This window comes from Bactrocera neohumeralis, chromosome 6 (genome assembly GCF_024586455.1).
Source record: "Bactrocera neohumeralis isolate Rockhampton chromosome 6, APGP_CSIRO_Bneo_wtdbg2-racon-allhic-juicebox.fasta_v2, whole genome shotgun sequence".
In the NCBI taxonomy this organism is placed as follows: Eukaryota; Metazoa; Arthropoda; class Insecta; order Diptera; family Tephritidae; genus Bactrocera; species Bactrocera neohumeralis.
The window spans coordinates 55,345,682-55,368,472 of NC_065923.1; the positions used below are offsets into that span (position 1 = coordinate 55,345,682).

At 34.7% G+C, this 22,791-nt stretch overlaps 2 protein-coding genes across 13 annotated transcripts in view; both read right to left on the minus strand.

The window, feature by feature from the left end:
* LOC126762266 (pericentrin) overlaps positions 1–7,253 on the minus strand; it is a 62,890-nt gene extending 55,637 nt beyond the window's left edge. For 2 of the 12 annotated variants that reach the window (XM_050478885.1, XM_050478884.1), the window contains exon 1: positions 7,114–7,245. In XM_050478885.1, coding sequence (XP_050334842.1) covers positions 7,114–7,140 — 27 coding nt within the window. In that variant the 5' untranslated portion in view covers positions 7,141–7,245. Of the gene's footprint in view, positions 1–5,512; positions 6,192–7,113 lie in introns of those variants that run through there. The other 10 variants (XM_050478887.1, XM_050478889.1, XM_050478893.1 and 7 more) reach the window with 8 other exon arrangements.
* An 8,738-nt stretch (positions 7,254–15,991) lies between these two features.
* LOC126762286 (myb-like protein I) lies at positions 15,992–22,260 on the minus strand. Its single transcript, XM_050478947.1, has 3 exons — positions 21,963–22,260; positions 21,587–21,834; positions 15,992–19,339 (listed from the first exon to the last, which is right to left on the minus strand). Exon 3 carries the CDS (start codon positions 19,200–19,202, stop codon positions 16,764–16,766), a length of 2,439 nt encoding a protein of 812 aa, XP_050334904.1. The 5' UTR covers positions 19,203–19,339; positions 21,587–21,834; positions 21,963–22,260; the 3' UTR covers positions 15,992–16,763.
* Positions 22,261–22,791: the final 531 nt, after the last annotated feature.

Sequence of the window (22,791 nt, forward strand, 5' to 3'; positions counted from 1 at the left end):
GTTGGACGATTAAGCCCCATCGAGGACCAGTGTTTATCGATGATAGATCACTTCAAGACGAATTTCGTGAAGGTCGTCCAAAATCAGTTTTTGCTCCGAAAAGTATTGATGCAAACTGTTATTGCAAGATCGTCATGTCATGTCATCTATCGTGGCATTAAGACAACTATAGGCCTTAGTGGGACTAGCACAGTTTCAATATTGCATGAACATTTGAAAGTAAACAAATTTGTTCACGTTGGATCCCACAAAATTCGTAAACGGTTTCCCACCAAATGATTGCCTGTTTTTTGGAAAAACTGGACGTGTCAGAACGCATACGCTGGAGATAACTCAATCAGATTGGTGACAAGTGGTTCAAACGCATGCAAAACTGTATAGTTCTTAATGGAGACCATTTTGAAAAAAAAATAAAGCCATTTTCGATGATTAATATTTGTTTTTCTCTAATTCCGAAATATAAAAGGCAACTATCGTATTATAAATTCAACAATTTCTTCTAATCACTTAATATTTAAAATGTTGAGAAAAAATTGGCTAATTTAAATCTTATGTATTCCAAGTATTGAAAGGACATCCTTACTTACAATTGGTCTACAATAATTTATAAGTTATGTGTAAGGCATGTGCTTGTTTTATACTATTTTTGTTCAAATGAAGACATTTGCAGGAAATGTTCCTATAACTTTTAACTTATTACGACAAAATCGTTTTGCGAAATCAAAACACTATTGACAACAATTGAAAACCATTCATATACATATACACTTTATACCATTATTCACATAATAAACTATTAAATACAGTGAAAATTTTATTTACGAATAAAGGCGAAAACGTTTATGACAGCATAAGAATCCAAGGGATTGTGCTTGAGATTTAATTATGAATATGTTCATACAAATAAATCTCGTTGGAAAAAATAACGAATTTAAGGCTGCTTTCTCAATGTCTGGTTACCAGTCTTTCAGTCCAGAATAGAGTGCACTTAATAAACATCAACAATGTGCATGGTTAATAGAGATGTCCGCTTAACAGAGCGTTCATTTAATAGAGCTTTCCTTGTATTTTTATACCCTGAACAGGGTATATTAAGTTTGTCACGAAGTTTGTAACACCCAGAAGGAATCGTCGGATACCCTATAAAGTATATATATAAATGATCAGTATGTCGAGCTGAGTCGATTTAGCCATGTCCGTCTGTCTGTCCGTCTATCTGTCTGTCTGTATATATACGAACTAGTCCCTCAGTTTTTAAGAAATCGTTCTGAAATTTTGCAAACGTCATTTTCTCTTCAAGAAGCTGCTCATTTGTCGGAACTGCCGATATCGGACCACTATAACATATAGCTGTCATACAAACTGAACGATCGGAATCAAATGCTTGTATGGAAAACTTTCACATTTGACAAGATATATTCACGAAATTTGATATATATTATTTCCTAAAGCAACAATGTAATCTCCGAAGAAATTGATTAGATCGGTTGACTATAGCATATAGCTTCCATACAAACTGAACACATAGTAACTAACAGAAATGCACCTGTGAAGGGTATTTAGCTTCGGTGCAACCGAAGTTAACGTTTTTTCTTGTTCATTTATAGATTGTTTTTATTATCTTATCTTCTAAGTTGATTCAAACTGGACACAGTGCACTAAATTTTGTTAAAATCGGTTCAGTAGTTTAAGAGTCCGTCGCGGGCAAACAACGTGACACGTAATTTTTATATATAAAGATTACAGATATTTAATTACTCCATGTTAAAGAACAATTATAGTCGAATATATTGCAAACCTATTTTCGGTTTATAATCGTCTAAATGCCTGATATTCTTTACACTTTAGAAGATTACTTAAGACTGAAAAAGTGTATCCTACGAATTATAGAACTTGTCGAACATTGTTGACTGTCTTGCTGAATTATGTATGGTTATGGCAACAAACTGAATCCAACGGATGCATCACCCGGATCGGATTGAGTTTAGAAACTCTTTCGTTGCATAACATATATATACACCACTAGACGTATTACCTTTTACATCATTCCTGAGGAGTCACTACACAAACGCAACGAGGAACGCACTTTGACATGTGAAAATTGAAGAAAAAACTCGAAGATTCAGAACTGTCATTCTGGTCTACATGCGTTTCGTAATACTTTCTGTATAAGTGGTATAATTATCAGCATTCACACATGACCTGAAAATGACAACATTCAAATCTCGTACAACTTATTTGGACGCGTTCGAAATGATGTCACCAAACAAGAGCATCGCATTGTCAGAATTAAAAATGTGCAGGCAAGTGCATTGCTCAATAAAAAGCGACGATTATGAGCGTAAACACACGCCGAAAGTAAAAAGGGAACTACGCGCACTTGTGCCACAAAAAACGGCTTTACGTAAAATTAAAATTTGAGAACAAACAATCACAACTGTGTAATTCTAAAATTTTACATACTTAGTAAAGCAACAATAAGACAAATAGAATTGTCTCAGCCCGAGGTTTGCTAGCCAAATAGTAAAATTTTAGTTTTTAGCTGGTGTAATTTTTCTCCTAGTTCCTGAAGCAAATTGCGTTACGCACGAAATTTCACACCAACAAAAATAGAAAAATTTTAGAATTCGAAATTTGTCACATGCAATTCGCGCAAAAAGAACAGATGAAAGCTACAGGCGACACAGTAAAATTTCGAAAATACTCGCATTTATGCAATTTATGAATAAGCAAAAACAAACATGAGTGTAAGGGAATAACGGTTGAAATGAAAGCAACGCATAACGAACGTCCTTGAACTTGCCAGCCACCATAAACAACTTCCTTCCTTTAAATAAGGAGGCCGACGTAAACGACACTATGTAGATACATATGTATGTAAGCAGCCATGGCAACAAACAAACAAAAAGGAAGATATCGGAAATATACATATAAAATCTATGAAAAAGCTTCGACACAAATTTCGTGAGCTAGTTACAATTAATTGCAAAAAAGTATGTTATATATACATACATATGTACATATTTGCAAACCGAAGATCTGTCGTACGCTAAGGACATGCCACCGGTATTTGTCTTAAGGCGCAGATTTCACTTTCATTTCTTTCGTTTAACTTCGAAATGTAGGTGAATGCTCTCAAAAACAATATAAAAGATAACGGGACTGGGAATGCGACTTTTTCCTCCATATGTGTGGTACAGTTTTAGTGATAATATGAGGCAAGCATGCGAAATGAATTAAAGTTGAGCGAATTTCAAACGATAAGCATACAAAAGTCGATTTAAAGTGTATATACATACATACATACATATGCATACGAGGTTTGTACAAAAAGTATCGCGATTTTTGATTCGAATCGAGAGCTATGTATGTGTTTTCTTTTTTCGGTTGTTTTTTGCGCTATCTTGGAACTCATATCTCTTGCTTAAGCTGATCGGCCATTGGCAAAAATGCACCTCAAGCCGCCAATAAAATTTGTGCAGTTTATGGACCCGATACAGTTTCCATTTCCACCGCACAACGATGGTTTCAACGTTTTCGTTCTGGTGTAGAGGTGGTCGAAGATGCGCCACGCTCCGGAAGGCCTGTTGTCGAAAATTGCGATAAAATCGCTGAATTGGTCGAAAGAGACCGGCATAGTAGCAGCCGTAGCATCGGTGAAGAGCTGGGCATGAGTCATCAAAAATTCATTTCAATTTAAAAAAAAAAAATACCGCAAGACTTTTTTGACAACCCATTATATCGAAATGGAACTTGGTACACGTGTTCCTTGGCAAAAAATTAAGACATATCTCGGGCCTTCCTCGATCGATTTAAACCAAATTGTATATATCATTCTTCTGTGTTAATGTGTGAAATCGGGCTTCACCCAAGCCTACTTCTCATATAACACAATTTTAAACTCCATCTCATTTTTTTACTTTACAGTATGCAAATCAATCGCCAATTAATGTATCGGGATAAAACTTTGCCCGAATAGTGCGCCTTAAGTAGGCCACCTTATGACCAATAATTGGCAAAAACGGACTATTGGTCTTCAAGCACCCAAATACCGAATATGTGAACCCCCATACCTACAGTTGACCATTGACCGAAAATATCGGTAAAATTGTAAGATTATTATTATTATTATCGATTATTTTACGAAAAAACTCGATTTTCGAGTAGAATCGGAATCGAGTTTACCATCCCTACTGGCAGCCATAGCCTGCACATATAATAACCTCCGTACAATAACCACCACAAAAAAAATGATTTTTTTTCCATGTAATTTATATGGAAAACAGAAAATTTGAAAGAGGCACCTCTTAATATTAATACTATTAAGAGTTCATCTTTTGAGTGACTTTTTTTTTACACATTTCGAAAGTTTTGAGCCTGTTTTACAGTTGAAAAAAAGGTTGCCTCAAAATTGGCACCCCTTAATGTACATACATATAGTATATGCTAATTGAAATTCAGGGGTATCCTTTTCCGATAATACTATATATGTGTGTCAAAATATGGTGAGTTGAGTCAATACTTCCCTTAGCCCCCATATATGTACGTAATATAAAAATTTTCGAAGTTCTGGATGGCTTTATATCGCATACATCGGTCAATATATATTATAACAAAATTGAGAGAGCGTGTTTTTCTAATACCGGTTCATCTTTATGTTTAAAATCGCTTGAAATCTTGCCATAAATCACATATAACTAACAAACCTTTTGTACCTGAAGATATTACCCTGATTTTAATCCATGCAAGTTGCAAGAGTATGGTTATATCCGAACTTAGCCCAGATTAAAATTTAAATCTGTTTAAACAAATATGCATAGATACAGTAATACTGTGAAAGGACGAGGTGGGACTGATAATACAGTATTTTGGTGTTTTTGTTTTCTCTTTGTAATGTTAGTGTTTGAATATTTAGAAAAAATGTTTACGATTTTGGTAAGTATTTAGGATTTAAACAAGTTCCACTTAAATTGACAATTCGAACAAAATCACGGCGACAATGGCAATTGTAAGCACAACTAAATCCCGAAAAATAGCGCCAGAGTTTCAAACCGGTATTTATGCGTCGATTTGGTTCACGTTCGAGATATACTTTCTTGTAAATAAAAAGGAGCTACCACAGTGCAAGTTTATATGGTCTGTGAAAACCTTTCACCACGTTTTTAAATTCCGACTCGACACGGGAATTTAGCTGCGAGAAATCCAAACAGCGTCATTTGAAGCAAGTTTAGTCTAAGGAAGTGTTAACCTGAATTTTAAAATATAAGAGCTTTAAATTCTAATCTATCAACTATCATAAAAATATATACAAATTAAAAAAAAAAAACAGAAATACATTGACACATATTAAACGATATCCTCAATGAATATAAATCACTATACATTTCACTGTACATTTATTATTGATATTAGGTAATAAGCCTCCATAGGAAAGGTATACAAAACTACGAAATTGAATAAACTCTTTAGCAAATTATACATATATGCATATATCTACACATTGGGAACTCACATGTATTTTTGGCATTTTAACGGTACACGCATGTGATGAATTTATATTTCATATTATAATAATTATTTTTATATTAATTAAACTCTTCTGGTCTTCTATTCACTTGCATGCGCTGTAATTTCCGCAATTAATTAATTGATGAAGCTAAACCAACCAAATTAAAACAACTTATAAAAACTTCCTCTTAATTAATTTCAGTTTAATCGCTTTCTTTGTGAATTGCGTTTTTTTTTTGTTTTTTGCGAAGCGGTCTTCTCTTTTTGTAATCTACTGCAATGGCTCCCGTCGTCGCCGCTGCACGTCACGTCACCAGAAGGTACTACACGATAAGCGAACGCACCAACGACCACCACCAGCCAAAGCGCGACCGTCGAAAGCGAATGTTTTATTATAAATAAACACACGAGTTGCACCTATTCAGCACCACCGACATCAACAATAACAGCAGCGGCAGCAGCAACATCATAAACTATACTGTCGTGTTGCTCAGGCACCAAACGTTTCTAAGGCGCACATTGAAATTTTGCAAGTAGCTGAAGACCGTAGTGAAGAAGCGAGGCGTTGTGGCACCCAATGCGGCGCAGACTGTCGGAAAAGCTGAGCGAGCGCGGCCGCCGATATCGCTGTGAGCGGCAAGACAGCCAATGGCTTGTTGATAGCGGCGCGGCCGTTGCTCAGCGCTGTGGTAAATTTATATTTATGTTCCATTTGGTTTGTCTATCAAAATGACTCCTTGACTTTGTAGCCGCAGGTTGTAAGCTGTAAGCGTTGCGCTGTGAGTGGCAGTCGTCGCTGCAATAATTGAGGCAGCCTCAGCAGTTCCAAGCGGTTCCGTGCACCGTTTACTTATATGTGTATTTATTGTACTTGTGGAACTTATGTGAGTACTAGGAGTGTTTGCTTTTATCGGTCTTGAGGGGAAGAAGCGTGTAACCATGTGCTTGATAACGCGATTATAAGAAAATCAGAAATGGAGTTTATGAGCCTAGCAGTGGAGTATATGTGTACATACATATGAATATTTGTGAAAATTTGCGTTGAACATTGTTAGAGGAAAGATCAACTTGGGAAATCAGCTGCATGATTCCCCTCTTTGACCCTAATTTTTCGTACTTTATTCAGAATTTTTGATTTTGGAGAAATATGTATGAATAAATTGCTCTTATAAAATTTCGTATTTTATTATCAATCAAGAGGCGGATTTGCTTTATATATATAGCAATAAAAATCATCGGGGTCAGACTGCTACAGGGAAATTTTAAGTTTTACAATTTTGTGCCTAAATTAATGAGAATAAGAAGGTAATCTGAAATCGACTGCAGAGGAAAAAAAATTCTTGAAGTTTCTTAGGAGTTTGGAATTTTTTGTTTTGTGTTTCATTGGCGATGTTATGTATTGCTTGTTAATAATTGTCTTTTTACAGCTCTTAATATAGATTTGACGTAGTCGAGTTATAAATATTTTATTCAAACCGATATGGTATATTTAGTATTATACTTAATTGCTTTGAAAGAAATATTTGAAAAGAACATATTAGTTCTATTTTTTTTAATTAAAAAAATAATTATGATATATTTCATCTTCACTAAAGTCATACATACCCAATCGTAGAGTGTAAAAAGATCCATCGCTGTTAAAGTTTATAAACGAACGCGCACTTATCAGTTTCTCTCACCGCTTTCCCGCTCTTCTTTCATTTCGACAACTCTGTTAAACAGCATCCACAAAGTGCAATATTACAGCTCATCGCTGTGCCCCGTCCTCCATGGGTGCACATGTGGAGCGGCGTTCCACAGAAACACATCACAGTGTTCAGTGTTTTTCAAAACTATTTCACTTACTATGTTTCACATATATATACACTTTTGTATAAATATATATAGACAACTACGAGCTTATAGGGCACTAAATGAAAAGTGTGCGGATTGCACAGCTCTCAGCAAGCAAACGCGGAGTGGGTGAATACGAACACAGGTGCTATATATAATTTGGAACAGTTTCGTGAGTCTGCCTCGTTCCACGCGACAGGTGATTGGGAAGAAGAGCGATCAAGTCACTTTTAAGATTAAAATTTTAGGCATTGACAGAATTGATTCAAGTGCGCGAACGCCTAAGGGCCATTGCTCCGAGTGCGCGACAACCGATCAGCGTTCGTTAGTCGGTCAAACTCTTGACTTTATATTGATACATTATTGTATACATTAATTCATATATGTATGTAGTACAGTTGTGTTCATTAAGAAAGCAGCGCAACAGAAGCGGAAATATACTTTATGACGTTTATAACGGTTTGATATTTCCTTTCGTTAGTTGATCGAAAAAGCACAAACACAAATCAAATTTGCTTAGTTTTTATTTTTATACTCTCGCAACAAAGTTGCTAAGGAGAGTATTATAGTTTTGTTCACATAACGGTTGTTTGTAAGTCCTAAAAATAAAAGAGTCAGATATAGGGCTATATATACCAAAGTGATCAGGGTGACGAGTAGAGTTGAAATCCGGATGTCTGTCTGTCCGTCCGTCCGTGCAAGCGTTCGTTGAGATATCATGATGAAACTTGGTACACGTATTTTTTGGCGCCATAAGAAGGTTAAGTTCGAAGATGGGCAAAATCGGCCAACTGCCACGCCCACAAAATGGCGAAAACCGAAAACCTAAAAGTGTCATAACTAAGCCATAAATAAAGATATTAAAGTGAAATTTGGCACAGGGGATCGCATTAGGGAGGGGCATATTTGGACGTATTTTTTTTGGAAAAGTGGGCGTGGCCCCGCCCCTACTAAGTTTTTTGTATATATCTCGGAAACTACTTTAGCTATGTCAACCAAACTCTATAGAGTCGTTTCCTTCAGGCATTTCCATATACAGTTCAAAAATGGAAGATATCGGATAATAACCACGCCCACCTCCCATACAAAGGTTATGTTGAAAATCACTAAAAGTACGTTAACCGACTAACAAAAAACGTCAGAAACACTAAATTTTACGGAAGAAATTGCAGAAGGAAGCTGCACCCAGGCTTTTTTTTTAATTGAAAATGGGCGTGGCCTCGCCCACTTATGGACCAAAAACCATATCTCAGGAACTACTTTACCGATTTCAATGAAATTCGCTACATAATATTATCTTAACATCCTGACATGTACGAAACATGGGTGAAATCACGCCTTCTTCCAATATAACGCTATTTAGAATTCTATCTGATGCCTTCTCTGTATAATATATACATTAGGAACCAATGATGATAGCGGAATAAAACTTTACACAAATACGGTATTTGAAAAATATGTAAATGACGGATAATGAAATCTCGATTATCACTTTATCATGCGAGAGTATAAAATGTTCGGTGACACCCGAACTTAACCCTTCCTTACTTGTTATTTTTAACGTTTAATTTTCTTCGGCGATATGTAAACTTGTGAATAGTACATTTCAATGAGTAGATATTATTTAAGTTACAATGTACTATAACAATTGAATTTTTTTAAGTTTAATGCGTAGCAGACCTCACCGCTCCAAGGAAGATAGGTTTTTCACCGGTGAGCTTACATCTGCGCCCATTCTGGAACAGCCTGCTAAAGATGCGGTTTAGAAGACGGCGTTTTTTATAGCATTTGATATGCCTTCATAAGTTTTCTATAGATTTAAGATCCGTGGACTGAGCTGGCCCTGGTATTAAAATAATAACATGGCATATGGCAGTATAACGTTCTTTAATTCCCCGCATACACATTTTGATCCATAATCCCATCCATCATATGTATTGGGCCTGTACAACAATAAGAGAAACAGGTCCATACCATACTTTTAAGACCAACGTTCTTTACTGTCTGGCCGCATAATTTGGAAGATGTCCCATCTTTGTGGGTCCACGAGCATGCTGTCTAGAAGCTACTCCACCAAACAAGACCAGTTGGCATCCATCTGTCCAAAAGATATTACGACATTTTGAAATTGGCCAGGTCAAAAGGCTTTTGCACTTTTTGGCACTACTAGGCTTTGAAATGCTTTTGGCTAAGTAAATGCACCTTTCGTGGACTTCACGGATTCAAATTTTTATTAAACAATCGTCGCCAAATACTTATATCGCTGAATCTCAAATTCAGAGACGCTTTTATTACCCTAGATGAAGCAAAAGGATTGCGTTGGCTAAAGCGCACTATGCGTCGGTCCTCTAAATGTATAGTTTTGCGTGTGGGAACATATTTTTTGGACTTCAGTTCATAATGTGCGGCTTTGCATATCATCTGGCCAGATCATTTTAAACGAATTTGTATTTCTGTATATATTTTATTTTCCTTTATGCACTAAAATTAAAACTTTTCCATTGTTATAGTGCTTTGTAATTTAAATAATAGTAATCTACTCAATGAAAAGTACTGTTCACTAGTTCACAACATTTACATTTGTACTTTTCGCGGAAGAAAATTAAATACTGCTATTTCAGTGAACAGCCAAAAAATGCGTGGATGCGCGCAAAAATATCAAAAAACAAGTAAGAAAGGGAAGATTTACCTTAAGATGAAAAACGTCAAACAGAGGATCTGAATCTAAGCAATTTAATATATAAATATACTCTGTATAACTCATACACTGACCGACATACAGGTATTTGTCATAACATTTGTTAGAAAAACGTAAATCATTATACATATGTAGTATAGGGTCCCAACTCTCATATACTACTCGGTATTGACCCGATTTTATCTATCATCTGTTATCATGCCACATACTACAAATATTTCCCTGGGTTTCACTGAGGTACCTCACATACAATCACCAATCATATTTAGCAAATTCAGCGGATGTTTGAAAATAATGATAATAGTTGTATGGATGTAACACGAATATTGACCGATATATGCAGCATAAAGTCACCTGGAAGTTCAAAAACCTTTACTTAAGGTATATGGGGGCTCAGGGAAGCATTGTTCCGATTCAACTCATTTTTGATACACAGAATTACCATTGGCAGGAAAGGATTCTGTCTGAATTTCAATTGTATGTCTCACACATTGGCCGATATTTTCAAAAGTCAACTATAGATACTGGGGTCCACATATTCGGTACCTACGGTCTGGAACAGTTATGCTTGGATTTGAATAATTTTTGGTCATACTTAAAGGAATTATTAGTGCAAATTTTTACCCCGTTATATTAATTACTTCTTGATTTGTGTATTAGAAAGTGAAAGAGTCATATGGAATTTAAAATTGTGTTAAATGAGAAGTAGCCGTGGTTGTAGTCCGATTTCGCCCATTTTCACAATGTGATATAGAAATCGGTATCGGTAGATATGTGATATCACCAAAAAGTGGGCGGTCTCATGCCCGTCGTCCAATTTTCACACCGGATCCCATCTCGGAGGTAGAAATGAATATTTTTGGCGCAATTAGTTTTTTTTATTGCTCAATTAGTAGTTTTGAATAGTACTGTTATATGGGGAGTGAGCGGGGTCATCTTCCGATTTTCTCCATTTTCACACCGACGTTAGGAGTTCTCATAATATTTGCGCTGAGCCAATTTCGTTGTTATAGTTTTAGTAGTTTAGATATCTAAATTTAGTAATTAGTTATGACCCGAACTCGTAACGGACGGACAGACAGACAGTTCAACTTTTCTCATCATCTTGATCATTTATATATACATATATATGTATATATATATATATATATATTTGAAGGATGGAGTCATTTGTAGAAGTTCAAGTGAGGAACCGCCGTCTAAGAAGAGCGATGGACGTGACACTAGGACTGATACGAGCAGGTTATTGTGGCATTTTCTACAGTGGGCATACAAAGGAGCGAGTATATAACCCTATATCTATCTCGCTTAGTTTGAGGTTTGGTTAACAAAACTATAATACTTTGTAGCAACAGGTTGCCAGAGTATAAAAACATTAAAACTAAAGAAATCTGTTGGGATTTTTCTATTTTACAAAAACTATTTGCAAGCGATCACCTAGCGAAAAGAAATATGCAATAAAAACGTTATATAATTCTGCTTCTGCTGCGATGCTATTTCAATGAACACAACTGTAAGCATTTAAGTTACATTAAAAACCCAATAGTAAACCGCGTTGGCTCACAACATACATACATATGTATGTATTTTCAAACTACAAATTTCATTTCTGGCGAAATTCTTTCCTTTTAAAAAACTGGAAAATAAAGCAATTATTTCGTACTTTTTCAATCATTTTTGAAGAGCTGTAACAGCTTTTTTTCAAACTCCCCGAATATATATACATATATTTTTTTTTGGGTAAATGAAGCTTAAAATTTCACCTTTCCAACACTATATTGTTGTGAGTGACGACATGTGACAATGTGATTGATAGTACTGGAGATATACGACTGCAACGACATCTATTGACAAAATACGAAAAGACTTTTTCGACTACCAAATATATTACACGACGCAATCGAAAGGACGCTGAACACACGTTTTTTAAATGCAGACTCTGGCAAACAGAACAAATTAAGGGGTCTGTAGGATAATCTTAAAAAAAAAAAAAAATTTTTTTTGGCATTTTCTGTTCCCTTATAAATAATAATACCGCTCGACGTTCGGAGTGCACACCTCAAGCTTTAAACGCGTTTTTCTCAAAACACAGTTTTTTAACTGGCGGACATGATTCCGGTCGAACTACTCAGCCGATTTGCTTAATTTTTTTTATGTTCACAAAACGCTTGGCTATCGTCCTTACTCGATTCATAATTTTTTTATAATTTATTGACACTATTATGAAAAAATTTATGTAAAAAAAACATGGGGAAAATTAGAAAAAAAAAACGTTAACTACTTTTTTATTTATCAAAATTTTTCATGATTCTAGTAGGGACGATAACCATTCACGTACTTTTTAAGAATAAATTGGGTTTTTGTGTTTCAGATGATCCAAACATGAGAAATCATGTCCGCCATAACGAGGAAAACTGGAAGAACGTGAAGAATTACATAGAAAATGTTCTACGGATAAAAAAACGGGAGCTGAGAGAAATGTGGAATGCCACCCTGAAGAAAGCGTTCCAAGGGTAGGCTTCTTGGTGGAGTTTTTTGGTGCAAGTGGCTCATGCCATTGCTGTACGAAGCAAAGATGATGCGGAATTCATAAAGAATAAACAAAAATACATAAGGCTTGGCTAATAATTTATACTAGAAGTATACTGCAACTTTTTAAACATATTTTTAAACAAAAATGAGAACGACTACTAAATATAGCTGGAGTTAAGATAGGTTAACGGTTATATCTAAAGTCTGAAAACTCTGGTTTCATATTGTCAAAATCTTTGAGAGACTAGGACTCCACTAACATCGACTCTATTCTTTTTAGCCGAACAGTAGCGGCTGAGTATCTTTTTAAACAAGGTAGAAGAAATGTGAAAATATAGATTAGAATACAGAGATAACTTAAACTGCAATCTCTAACCATACTTCAACTCAAAAATTTAAAGTATTTCCAGCGAGCTTCTGAGATCGCATATTATAGTGAGAAAATAGAGTTCAATGCTATAACTTTTTTCTCCATGGATCTTTATTACTTAACTTTTTAAAGTATGAATTCTCTTTAGCAGATTAAAGAGCATAAGGTAAAAATATGGCTTTAGCTTAACTTAACATTTTCATAAGTTCACTTTCATAGCTTAGAGGTCTAGGCAGGAAGTCCGACACGGTTTATGCTGCTCTAATATATAAATAGGTAATTAAAATGCAAAACTAATTATTTCAAAGTAATAATTACTTCTAAGAGTATTACAGCTTCACTGTCTCTGCTCTATACTATTTGAAGTTATCGAAGCTATTTAATAATGATAAACTTTGAGAAATGTTGAAAGAGATCTACATATGTACGTGTCTACATGTCCACAACTCTTGGGAGCAAATCGCACCTATTTCATAGAGATTTTCTTTGTACAAGATGTAGAGCTGGAGTTATATAAATTTACAATTTTATAATTACTGTCGAATGCCAAAATATTTAAACTTCTCCCATTCAACTTGAAATTTTACACAGCTGACTGTAGCGAATAGCAAAAACAACCAGATTTGCAACGAGCACACTTTTTACAGGTTAAGTTCAACACTTTACGTAAAATTGCACGCACAAAAAGAATAAGAGAACCGCGAACTGAAAGTTCCAAAACTTATGAAGAACGAACCGTAAAATTATGAAATCGACGAAATTATAAAACACTGAATATCCATTGGGAACACATAACCAACTACGCAAACACCACAACTGCTGGCCACTGGATTATCAATTATTGCAGCATTATTTTGATTTTCTCCTTATTGCACACAGTGACCCTGTGTCTTAAATATTTTCGTGCCGATCAAATCAAAACAATCGCGCTACGCTCGCCGATACGAACGCATACGAAAGCAGGCGCCAACTGCCACACACAAGGGCTATTGATTTCGATATCGGCCACAGATTCACTGTCGCCAGCGGCAGAGACCAAGCACCAAACGAATTATTGAGGCGAAACGCAATGCAGCGAACTTGAACAAAAGTTCTAATTTGTGAACTCCCGAAAATGGTTTTCGAAAACACAATGCTTAATGAAAGTGAAACGGCAAACAGAAAACAGAAAACTCGAAATAATTTAGTTGCCAACATACTTAGTGGTACATTCGAGTGAAAGACATTGTTATTGTGGGGAATATGGAGTATTTTTTTGACACCCATAAAATTGTGGTCGCTGCATGGCAATCGTAGCGGGAGCGGAGCGGGTTCATTGGAATATTGTAGAACGCTCCCACTTCCGCATACAGAGAATGCATGTCTTCATTTTATGAGCGATTCGGTGACTAAAAATAGTTTATTGTATTAAGGGCGACATACACATGTGTATACGTCAATAAGAACTGCTGCTGGATTTGATTAAGGAAGCATCAATTTACACTCAAGTTCTTAAGAAGTTGGGAGTTATTAATGTTGTTTATAATTATATAAAGTTTGTTTTTAAAAAAAGATTCTCTAAACGCATGAACAAGGATTTGTGTCTCATCAACAACAGGAATAGTTTACTTGAACGCCGTTTATATTAAATTTACCATGAAGTTTTGAACATGCAGAAGGAACCGTCGGTGACCCTATAATGTACATATATAAACAAATGAGTAGCATGTTGAGGCTGGTTGACGTAGACATAATTGTATGAATTTGCCCATCTATGTACATATGTACATACAGTAAACTAGTTCTTTAGTTTTCGAGAAATAAATCTGAAACTTTGCAAGAATGTGCTCATTTGTCGGAACCAGCGATATTGAACAACTCTCGAATATGCATACCATACAAACTGATCGATCAATATTAAGTCCTTGTACGCACAACTTTAAAAACGCTTTTACTTCACATGAAATAAATTTGGCATAGATTATTGTCCAAAGTAACACAAAAATATTTGAATGTATTCTTCGGTTGTTTATATCAAACGTTTTCCGTTCTAGTTACGTTCAGTTTGGTAACACATATAGTTGCTATAATAAATGCACCTTAAAATGCGAAAAAAAAATATTTTTGAATCACCCTAATGCACCTGTAACTGAATTTCGGGGAAACGTTGCTAAAGAACTGGAAGAGTACGACTTGTAATTGGAGCATCCAATTCTATTTTCAAATCGTTGGAAGTTTTAAATGGATTTTCCTTGGCGTAAAGTATCAACATTTAGTTGAAACGGGTTAAGAATTTGCTTTTCTCTTATCTAGTTTCGGTATTTTATTTTATTATGGGGAAGGGCATTATTCTCTCATTCTTAGGTATCTTCTTCATACTTTTCCTTTCCTTGTATAGTTTCACAACCATTTTCCGTTCAGAGGAGTTGCGAAGAATGCGCGGTCCATATTTTACTTCTCTTCCTTTTATTTTCGAATACACTCTGAAGTATTATTTATTTATTCATCATTAATGTACCCAATATATCATTGAAATGTTTTTATTCGATTTTGCACTTTTTTAACAGATTAAGGTAGAGCACCCCTATTATTTTCGCCAGCTTAAAACGATGTCCATCATTCTGGAGAAGGCAATAAACACAATTTAATCTTATCTATTAAGTATCGTTGCGTGGTGACTAGTGATTTAAACCTATGTTCATATAAGGTTTTTTTGGGCTTTGTAATAAGCCAATGGGTTCGTCAGTAGTTTTTCTGCCGTCAGTGTAGTTAAAAAAACTATAATTAAAAATGTTATTAAATAACAAGTAATTAAATTAAAACAATCAAAATAAAATTTAAAACGAAATAATTAAAAAAAAATATATTAAAAGAAAAATAATTACTATTAAAAGAAAAATAATTACTATTAAAATTATAATAATTAAAAATCATATTAAAAATGTTTGATTTAATTAAAAAAAAATGTTCGACTTCTAAATATATAATTCTTTTAAAACTTTCCATGAAATTTAATAAAATACATTGCAATTGATCAATGCATTAACACTCATTTTGTTTCTCATATAATTTATTTATTTAAATTCTTTAGCTTGTATATAAACAAAATACAATTTAATTAATAACTACATTTCATATAAAGTACTTACATATGTACTTCTACATATGTACATATATTACATATAAGCTACCTATGGAAAATGTAACAATTTTAATTCGTATAAAAATATGTATGTATATTTATTGTCGTTATAACATGTACATATGTATGTATGTATATCAATTTGGCAATGATGAGCACAGAGTCGTTGTGAAGTAAAGACAAGTAGTATAAAATCCTAATAATTGAAATATCAAAAACATAATTATTTTTGCAACTAAAATGTGTGAATTAATTACTACAAATATTGGAAATATCGTCAATATACAACAAATGTTGTAACTCTTTTTAATTGAACAATTTCTGTGCATTTGTTTTTTCAATTGTATAAATATCAAATTTGAACAAGTCTTTAACAAAAACGTTTCGTTGGGTATATTCGCACTTAGTGTTAAGGATACTTATTTATTAAGGCATATTCCGTTGTATCGTTAAGACAGTGTATTATATAACGCGCCTACCGCAAGTTGGCGTGCATCAGTCATTCGAATATTTAGCTGATTAAAGAAACTATGAAATTGTTAATAACGCAATTTCTATAATAAACCTAATTTCTATTTTTATGTTTTATGAGTACCACAAAAGGCGTAATTAATTGAAATTGGTTGCTAGAAAAATGTGAAGTCATTGAAAATGTGATGTTTGTTTATATTTATGAAATAATTTACATCCACTAAACTATTTCAGTGTTCTGCATTCGCTACAGATGGCTCTTTCTGTCGAAATTTCGTGGAATATTTATAGAAGTCGGACATTTCAAATGGTTTGGTTTCCTCCTGATAGGGCCGGAAGGTGGCCGGCTTTACAACAGTTATATTTTTGGGTGACTCAATTCGTATATCGGTTGGTGCTAGAGTACTGGGAACAGACGCAATACCAGTGATCGTTGTACTTATACCCATAATCTTTTCGCTATCTCTCGGTGGTGGTCGTGGCGGTGGTGGTGGTGTCAGCTGTGTCGGCGTAGTATTAGATGGAGTGACAGGTTTCGGCGGTATATACTTGAATGCCGTTGTAGGGGTTGGCAATTCAATAGTGGTGCTGTTGTTACTACCGTCCAGTGGATATGCAGCTGATATTGAAGGTGACTCCCTACTATTCAGATAAGACGTAGACTGGCTAAGTTTTGCGTAGCGACCATCATCATCTTGTAGCATTTTAGTTTGCGAATAGGGGTGCTTATGGGAAGCAGCCGACATAGAGTAATGACGAGGCGCACCCGACATCGATTGAGAAGATAGTTTTGTGCGTTCTCGAGAGCCGCTTAAAACACCAGTGCTAACACCAGCGCCAGACGAACCCGGATGCATTTTATTTGCTGGTAGGCGTGAGCTAGTTGTGTTATGAAATGTGTCCTGTCCATGTACATTACTACTAGCTGGAGACTGACGTACTACCGGGCCGTCCAAAGAGGATTCCAACCACTGTTTTGGCTTGGGCGGTTTCGATTTTTGCATTTCACTATTATACGATGAAATAGAAATTTCATCTAGAGGTTTAGTCAAAGTTTTAATAGACGCTGCTGGCAGCGCGGCAGACGTATTATAATACGCATTACTTGATAGCATATCACTCGATTGCGATTTGACGTCAGCGCTTATTTGGGTTGAATTGTAAGCAATCCCCTTGTGTGGTGGTGTGTGTGGGGACACAGGTGGCAAATTACTTTGCGAACGCCAGCGTAGATTATGCACCGCTGTACTGTCCACATCAACAGAAATGTATGAAGGAGCCAACGAAATGGCGTCTAATTGCCTGCTAGATATCTGTGTTTGAGGATGCGAGTGCAATAAATTGTGCGGTTGCAATTGGTGTAGTGTCAAAAACTGCTGCTGTTGTGGTTGTTGCTGCTGCTGATGCATATATTTCTGTTCGGCCCCTGCTGCAGTTACCATTAACAAATCTTGCTGATAAGAATGACTCTGTTGCAAATACGGGAGCATTTGTGTTGTTGCGACACCATGATGTGTTGGTGATGCTTGTGGCGATACGTACTTCTTAATATTTTGACTGGACTTAATGAAACCACCATCGCTATAGTTCTGGTGCGTGGGTGATAAATAGTAACGATCACATTGCACCACAATCGGTTGCTGTTGAGGGGAAATATGTTGCTGTCGTAAAGTGGCAACATTAGCTGAGTTGACCGAATATAAGGAAATGCCATCGACTGGATACTGGCGAAGATGCGATTGTGATGGCGATATTTGTTGATTGTATTGTTGCAGTTGCTGCTGTTCGTCGTGCGTCTGATGCTGATGCAACTGTTGTTGCTGATGGTGATAATGCTGATGTTGCATCATAGCAGCATATTGCATCTGATTCTGCAACATTTGATGTTGCATCATTTTCTGTTGTTGTTGCCTTTGCTGTACTTGCAGATAATTGTAATTGCCACTTAACGTTTGTACTGTAGGTGTGGTATTGCCTCTCTTCCTCAATGATTGAGACTTAGTTAGCGGCATTTGTGTTGCGTTGGCATTAAAAGCTGGTGGATTAGATTCACCATTGTTAGAACTACCGCCTGGATAGTTGTCATACTCCGATGAACGATTCGAAATTTCAGACTGTCGATTAGCAGTGTTATTATTATTGTGATTCAACTGATTTTCCTTGCAGCTACTATCCCCAATTGTCTTTCTCCGCAAGACGGCTGTACTTCCAATGTCACTACTTCCATTTCCGCCATGTTCCTTTTTATACTGCCGCGCCAACATTGCAAATATTTCATTTACATTCAAATACTCATAGTTTCCATTAAGTATTTGAGTTTCTTGCTTTTGTATTTGTTGTAACAACCAATTTTTTTCGCTCAATACCCTTTCCAATTCCTGTTTACGTTGTTCTAGTGTTTGCCGTTTCAACTTTAATTCTGCATCATCCGTAACCTGTTGATTATTACTCGAATTATCGTCATTGTTATTGTTGTTATTATTATTGCTATTGCTATTGTTGGCCCTTGTACCACTCCCCCCGCCCTGTGGATTTTCATCATTTGCATTGTTTCTTGTAGTGGCAGCCATATTCGGTCTTTTTTCTTCTTGGCGGATTGTCCTCTCATCAAAATTATCTCTACTGATAGATTTTAACGTCCCTACAACAGTCGCGGTCTTTAGGTGCATTTGTGATATCGTTGTTGAGAGCTCCGTTTCTTACTTTGTATACTCCTTAATATCTTTCAGAAATAGAAAGCATTAAAGGTTGGGCAACTTTTGGTTTTAAAGCTCTTAAATTCCATAAGCTCCGCATTCCGCTTCTCCTAAAAGAGAACACAAGGGGAGTGGTTCAGCAAAATCTCTTGACACTTTAGATGTTTGGTTTGTTGTTAGTTTATATACAATGTTTTTCTTTAAATATTTTACCACAACCGGTTAAACGTAATTCACTTTTCAATATCATGATCATAATTTCAAATATGTAAATACAAACTCATTACACACAATAATTAATTTTAAGCAACGAAAATATTCTGTTTTAAACAACACAAGTGACATTGGTATTTTTCAATATTGAATATCGCAAAATATGTTCTATTAAAACTTCAGCCGAACTAGATGATGGGTGATGTAGTTGAAGGTTTTACAAACCTAATTTATGAAACATTTTTAGGAGCTTCTCCATAAAGGAAAGAATTGTCGCCTCATAACTTAATTCATGTGTCTACAGAGATTAGAAAAAAGTGCCAAATCAATAGAAACCCAATTGGCAAAACTAATCTAAATAACGCCACTAAAGAGCTACAAGAAAAATTTATAGATTTCAAAAATAAATCGATTTCTAAATATGTTGACAGCTTAAATTATAGAAACAATGAAGACCATAAGGGATGGAATGCTACAAGATATCTGAAACGACCTCAAAAAGAAATGTACAAATTAAATTGGAAAGAACGTTCACTGCTTTTAATAGGAGTGATAACAACAATGATGCTGATATAGCCCATGCCAATTGCCGTTTGAAAAAATATTTTTGAGTAGAGTACTGCCAATACTAGAAGAGAATAAATTGATCCCAGAACATCAATCAATAATTAAGCTTTGCAGTTACAATCTTGACTTCATTCCATGGGTTTTCAATCGGATTCAAGTCAGTGCTTTGGGCCGACCAATTCAAAATTTTCAAAAAATATTATCATTTTTATTGATGGGTTTAATCGTTTTGATTTTTTTCTTTTTTTTTTTAACTTACTGTTTAACAACACCATATATGATGTTTTTTCATTAAAATCAGTTCGTTAAATTTAGAGTGGTGTCCACTCAAAATCAACTCTGGTACAATAACTCAAAATTAAATACAAATTATTTTATTTAAATTAACTTTCAATCAAAAATGTATACGATATAAAATGTTATGTTATTCATGGGTCCATGGCTGTATACCTATACACCATACATACGTATTTACGTACAAACATATGCAATTATAAACGGTGTACCATAGTAAATCTTTACAGTGTATTTTTTATTCCAATATGTGATATTAAACTATTTCCCAACCATATGCAGAAACTTGAGTTTTTACGAAGTTTGTCCAGACGTATCGGATTTATTTACATGTACATATGTATGTATGTATGGACATATGTGCGGAAATAATATATACTCAATATTTAATTACCACCTTACAACGGCTTAAGATAAGCTATAACTAATAGAAAACGCTGGCAGTTTGCAGCGAGTTATACAGTTGTAAGCAAGCAATAAGGTTAAGTCAGGATTGAAAGGCGTGAAAATTTGCAGTTAATCTTTTATTCTTGCAGGAGGATTTTTTTTTAATTACAGTTGATTTTAAAATTACTCTCCATGAAATAAATTTCAATTCAAGAAATTTCAATTCAATTCTGTCGAAAAATTCAAAATCTGGCTAAACAAAAATGTATCAAAAGGGTTAATTTGATTAAATTTGGGTCAACACCACTACCACTAAGATGATCATCGCGGTACATACTATGTATTTAGTTATTTGGAATTGTTAATAGTCTTTGAAACTTAATTTCTAAACTCACTTTACCTAATTTTATTTGGATAAACGTGTAATTTACATAGGTGCCCCAAGGAAGAAAGCCTCAAAAATTATATTTTTTTGTCTTATTTTGACGCGAATGTTACAAATCCATGAGTGAATACATATTTTTTCTAATTTCCATACTTCCATATTTCAAAAAAAGAACTAATAAATACATTTTTTTAATGAACGATTTTTTTTTTCGCCCGCGTGTCCTGATCGATGCAAAAACAGAGTGTTCATAATTCACTCGCGTCCAACTTCTGCATGCAAATGAACTATGATAGTGTTGGATAGATCACTTTCCGGTCACGAATATGTAATGTTTGAGCGAAAATAAGGCGGTATAAAAAAACATCATTTTTGAGGCTTCCTTCGTGGAGGGACTTAGACTATACATTTACCTTTATTTGTTCAAAATAAGGGCCTTGACTTAGCAGTATATAATATTTATATGTTTTGCAATTGCAACTACTTCGAATTGCGTAAAAACCATACTTACCTTATGTTAGAAATCTTGTTGAACGTTGAATAAACTCTTTACACAATAAAGGAGAATTCTTAGTTTAAATTGCATCTTCATTTGCTATAGACGAATTGGCGAAATGAAATGTGACTAAGCTCGAATTTGGTACTTGTGTTCAATGTACAAAGAAAACCCAAATAAGGTAAACTAATGATTGCTAACAAAGTATTTCTCGCATAACAACAAACACACATATAAATGAGTGCAGTAACATCATTTGAAATCTAAAAAGAAAAAAGAATTTTTACAAAAACAATGTACACACAAATGTAAACTATCTATTTTATTATTAAAACGGCATTTATTAATAATTTATCTTTGACAAATTGTTATTCCATTTAGCATCAAGCACCTTTAGCAGCTGCTTCTATACGAGTTTTTTCATTTGTTGCCTTTGCATTGACAACGCTGGCTACCAAACTTTGTTTGCACTTCACTTTATCAATTCGAGTTTCTTGGTATTTAAGTCAATTAAAATATACTATTTTGTTAAATTTGATTTAAAGTGTCACAGTAACCCAATTTAAAACATTTTAAATTATTTGCGGGCAATCTTATTAAATAAAACTTATTTGAAGTCAATAAAAGTATAAGAGAAATTGAAGAAACGGAAAAACTGGAAATTCCTTCATAAGAAATGAGAAAATGATGGAGAAGCTAACGATGTTGCCACATGATTTTATATGAACATCAATATTCGTTCGCTATTAAAGTTAGGGATAGATGTATATTAGAAAAAATCTCACACATAATGACTGCTCTATTCTTTTATCTTTTTGAAAAGCATATGATATTTAAACACTTGGGGGACAGCTACATGTTCAAACTATATATCGAGATCAATCAATCATCAAAACTAAGTAATACAGCCGTTCCCACTAAAGTCGGGTCTAAGTAACCGGAACGGACTTGGATTTTTATCCGACCAAGGACTGTCAACTCGGCACCATACTCGAAATTACTTCAGGAACGTTTTCTGCCTCTACAACAACAACATCAACGAAAAGCAGAGAAAGGCAAAATTTTGATTTGAATAAAACTGTGACGAAAACGTATATGAGAACAAAATTGAATTGACGATAAATATCCAGAATTAACTAGACAGTGGTATTCTTAATTGCCAGAATTTAATTTAGTTTAATTAATTTTAATTAATTTCTTTTCAATTTAACTTTATTTTA

Excerpts from the sequence above, each read along its gene's own strand:
- LOC126762286 (XM_050478947.1), bottom strand. The coding sequence starts at position 19,202 with ATGCACCTAAAGACCGCGACTGTTGTAGGGACGTTAAAATCTATCAGT.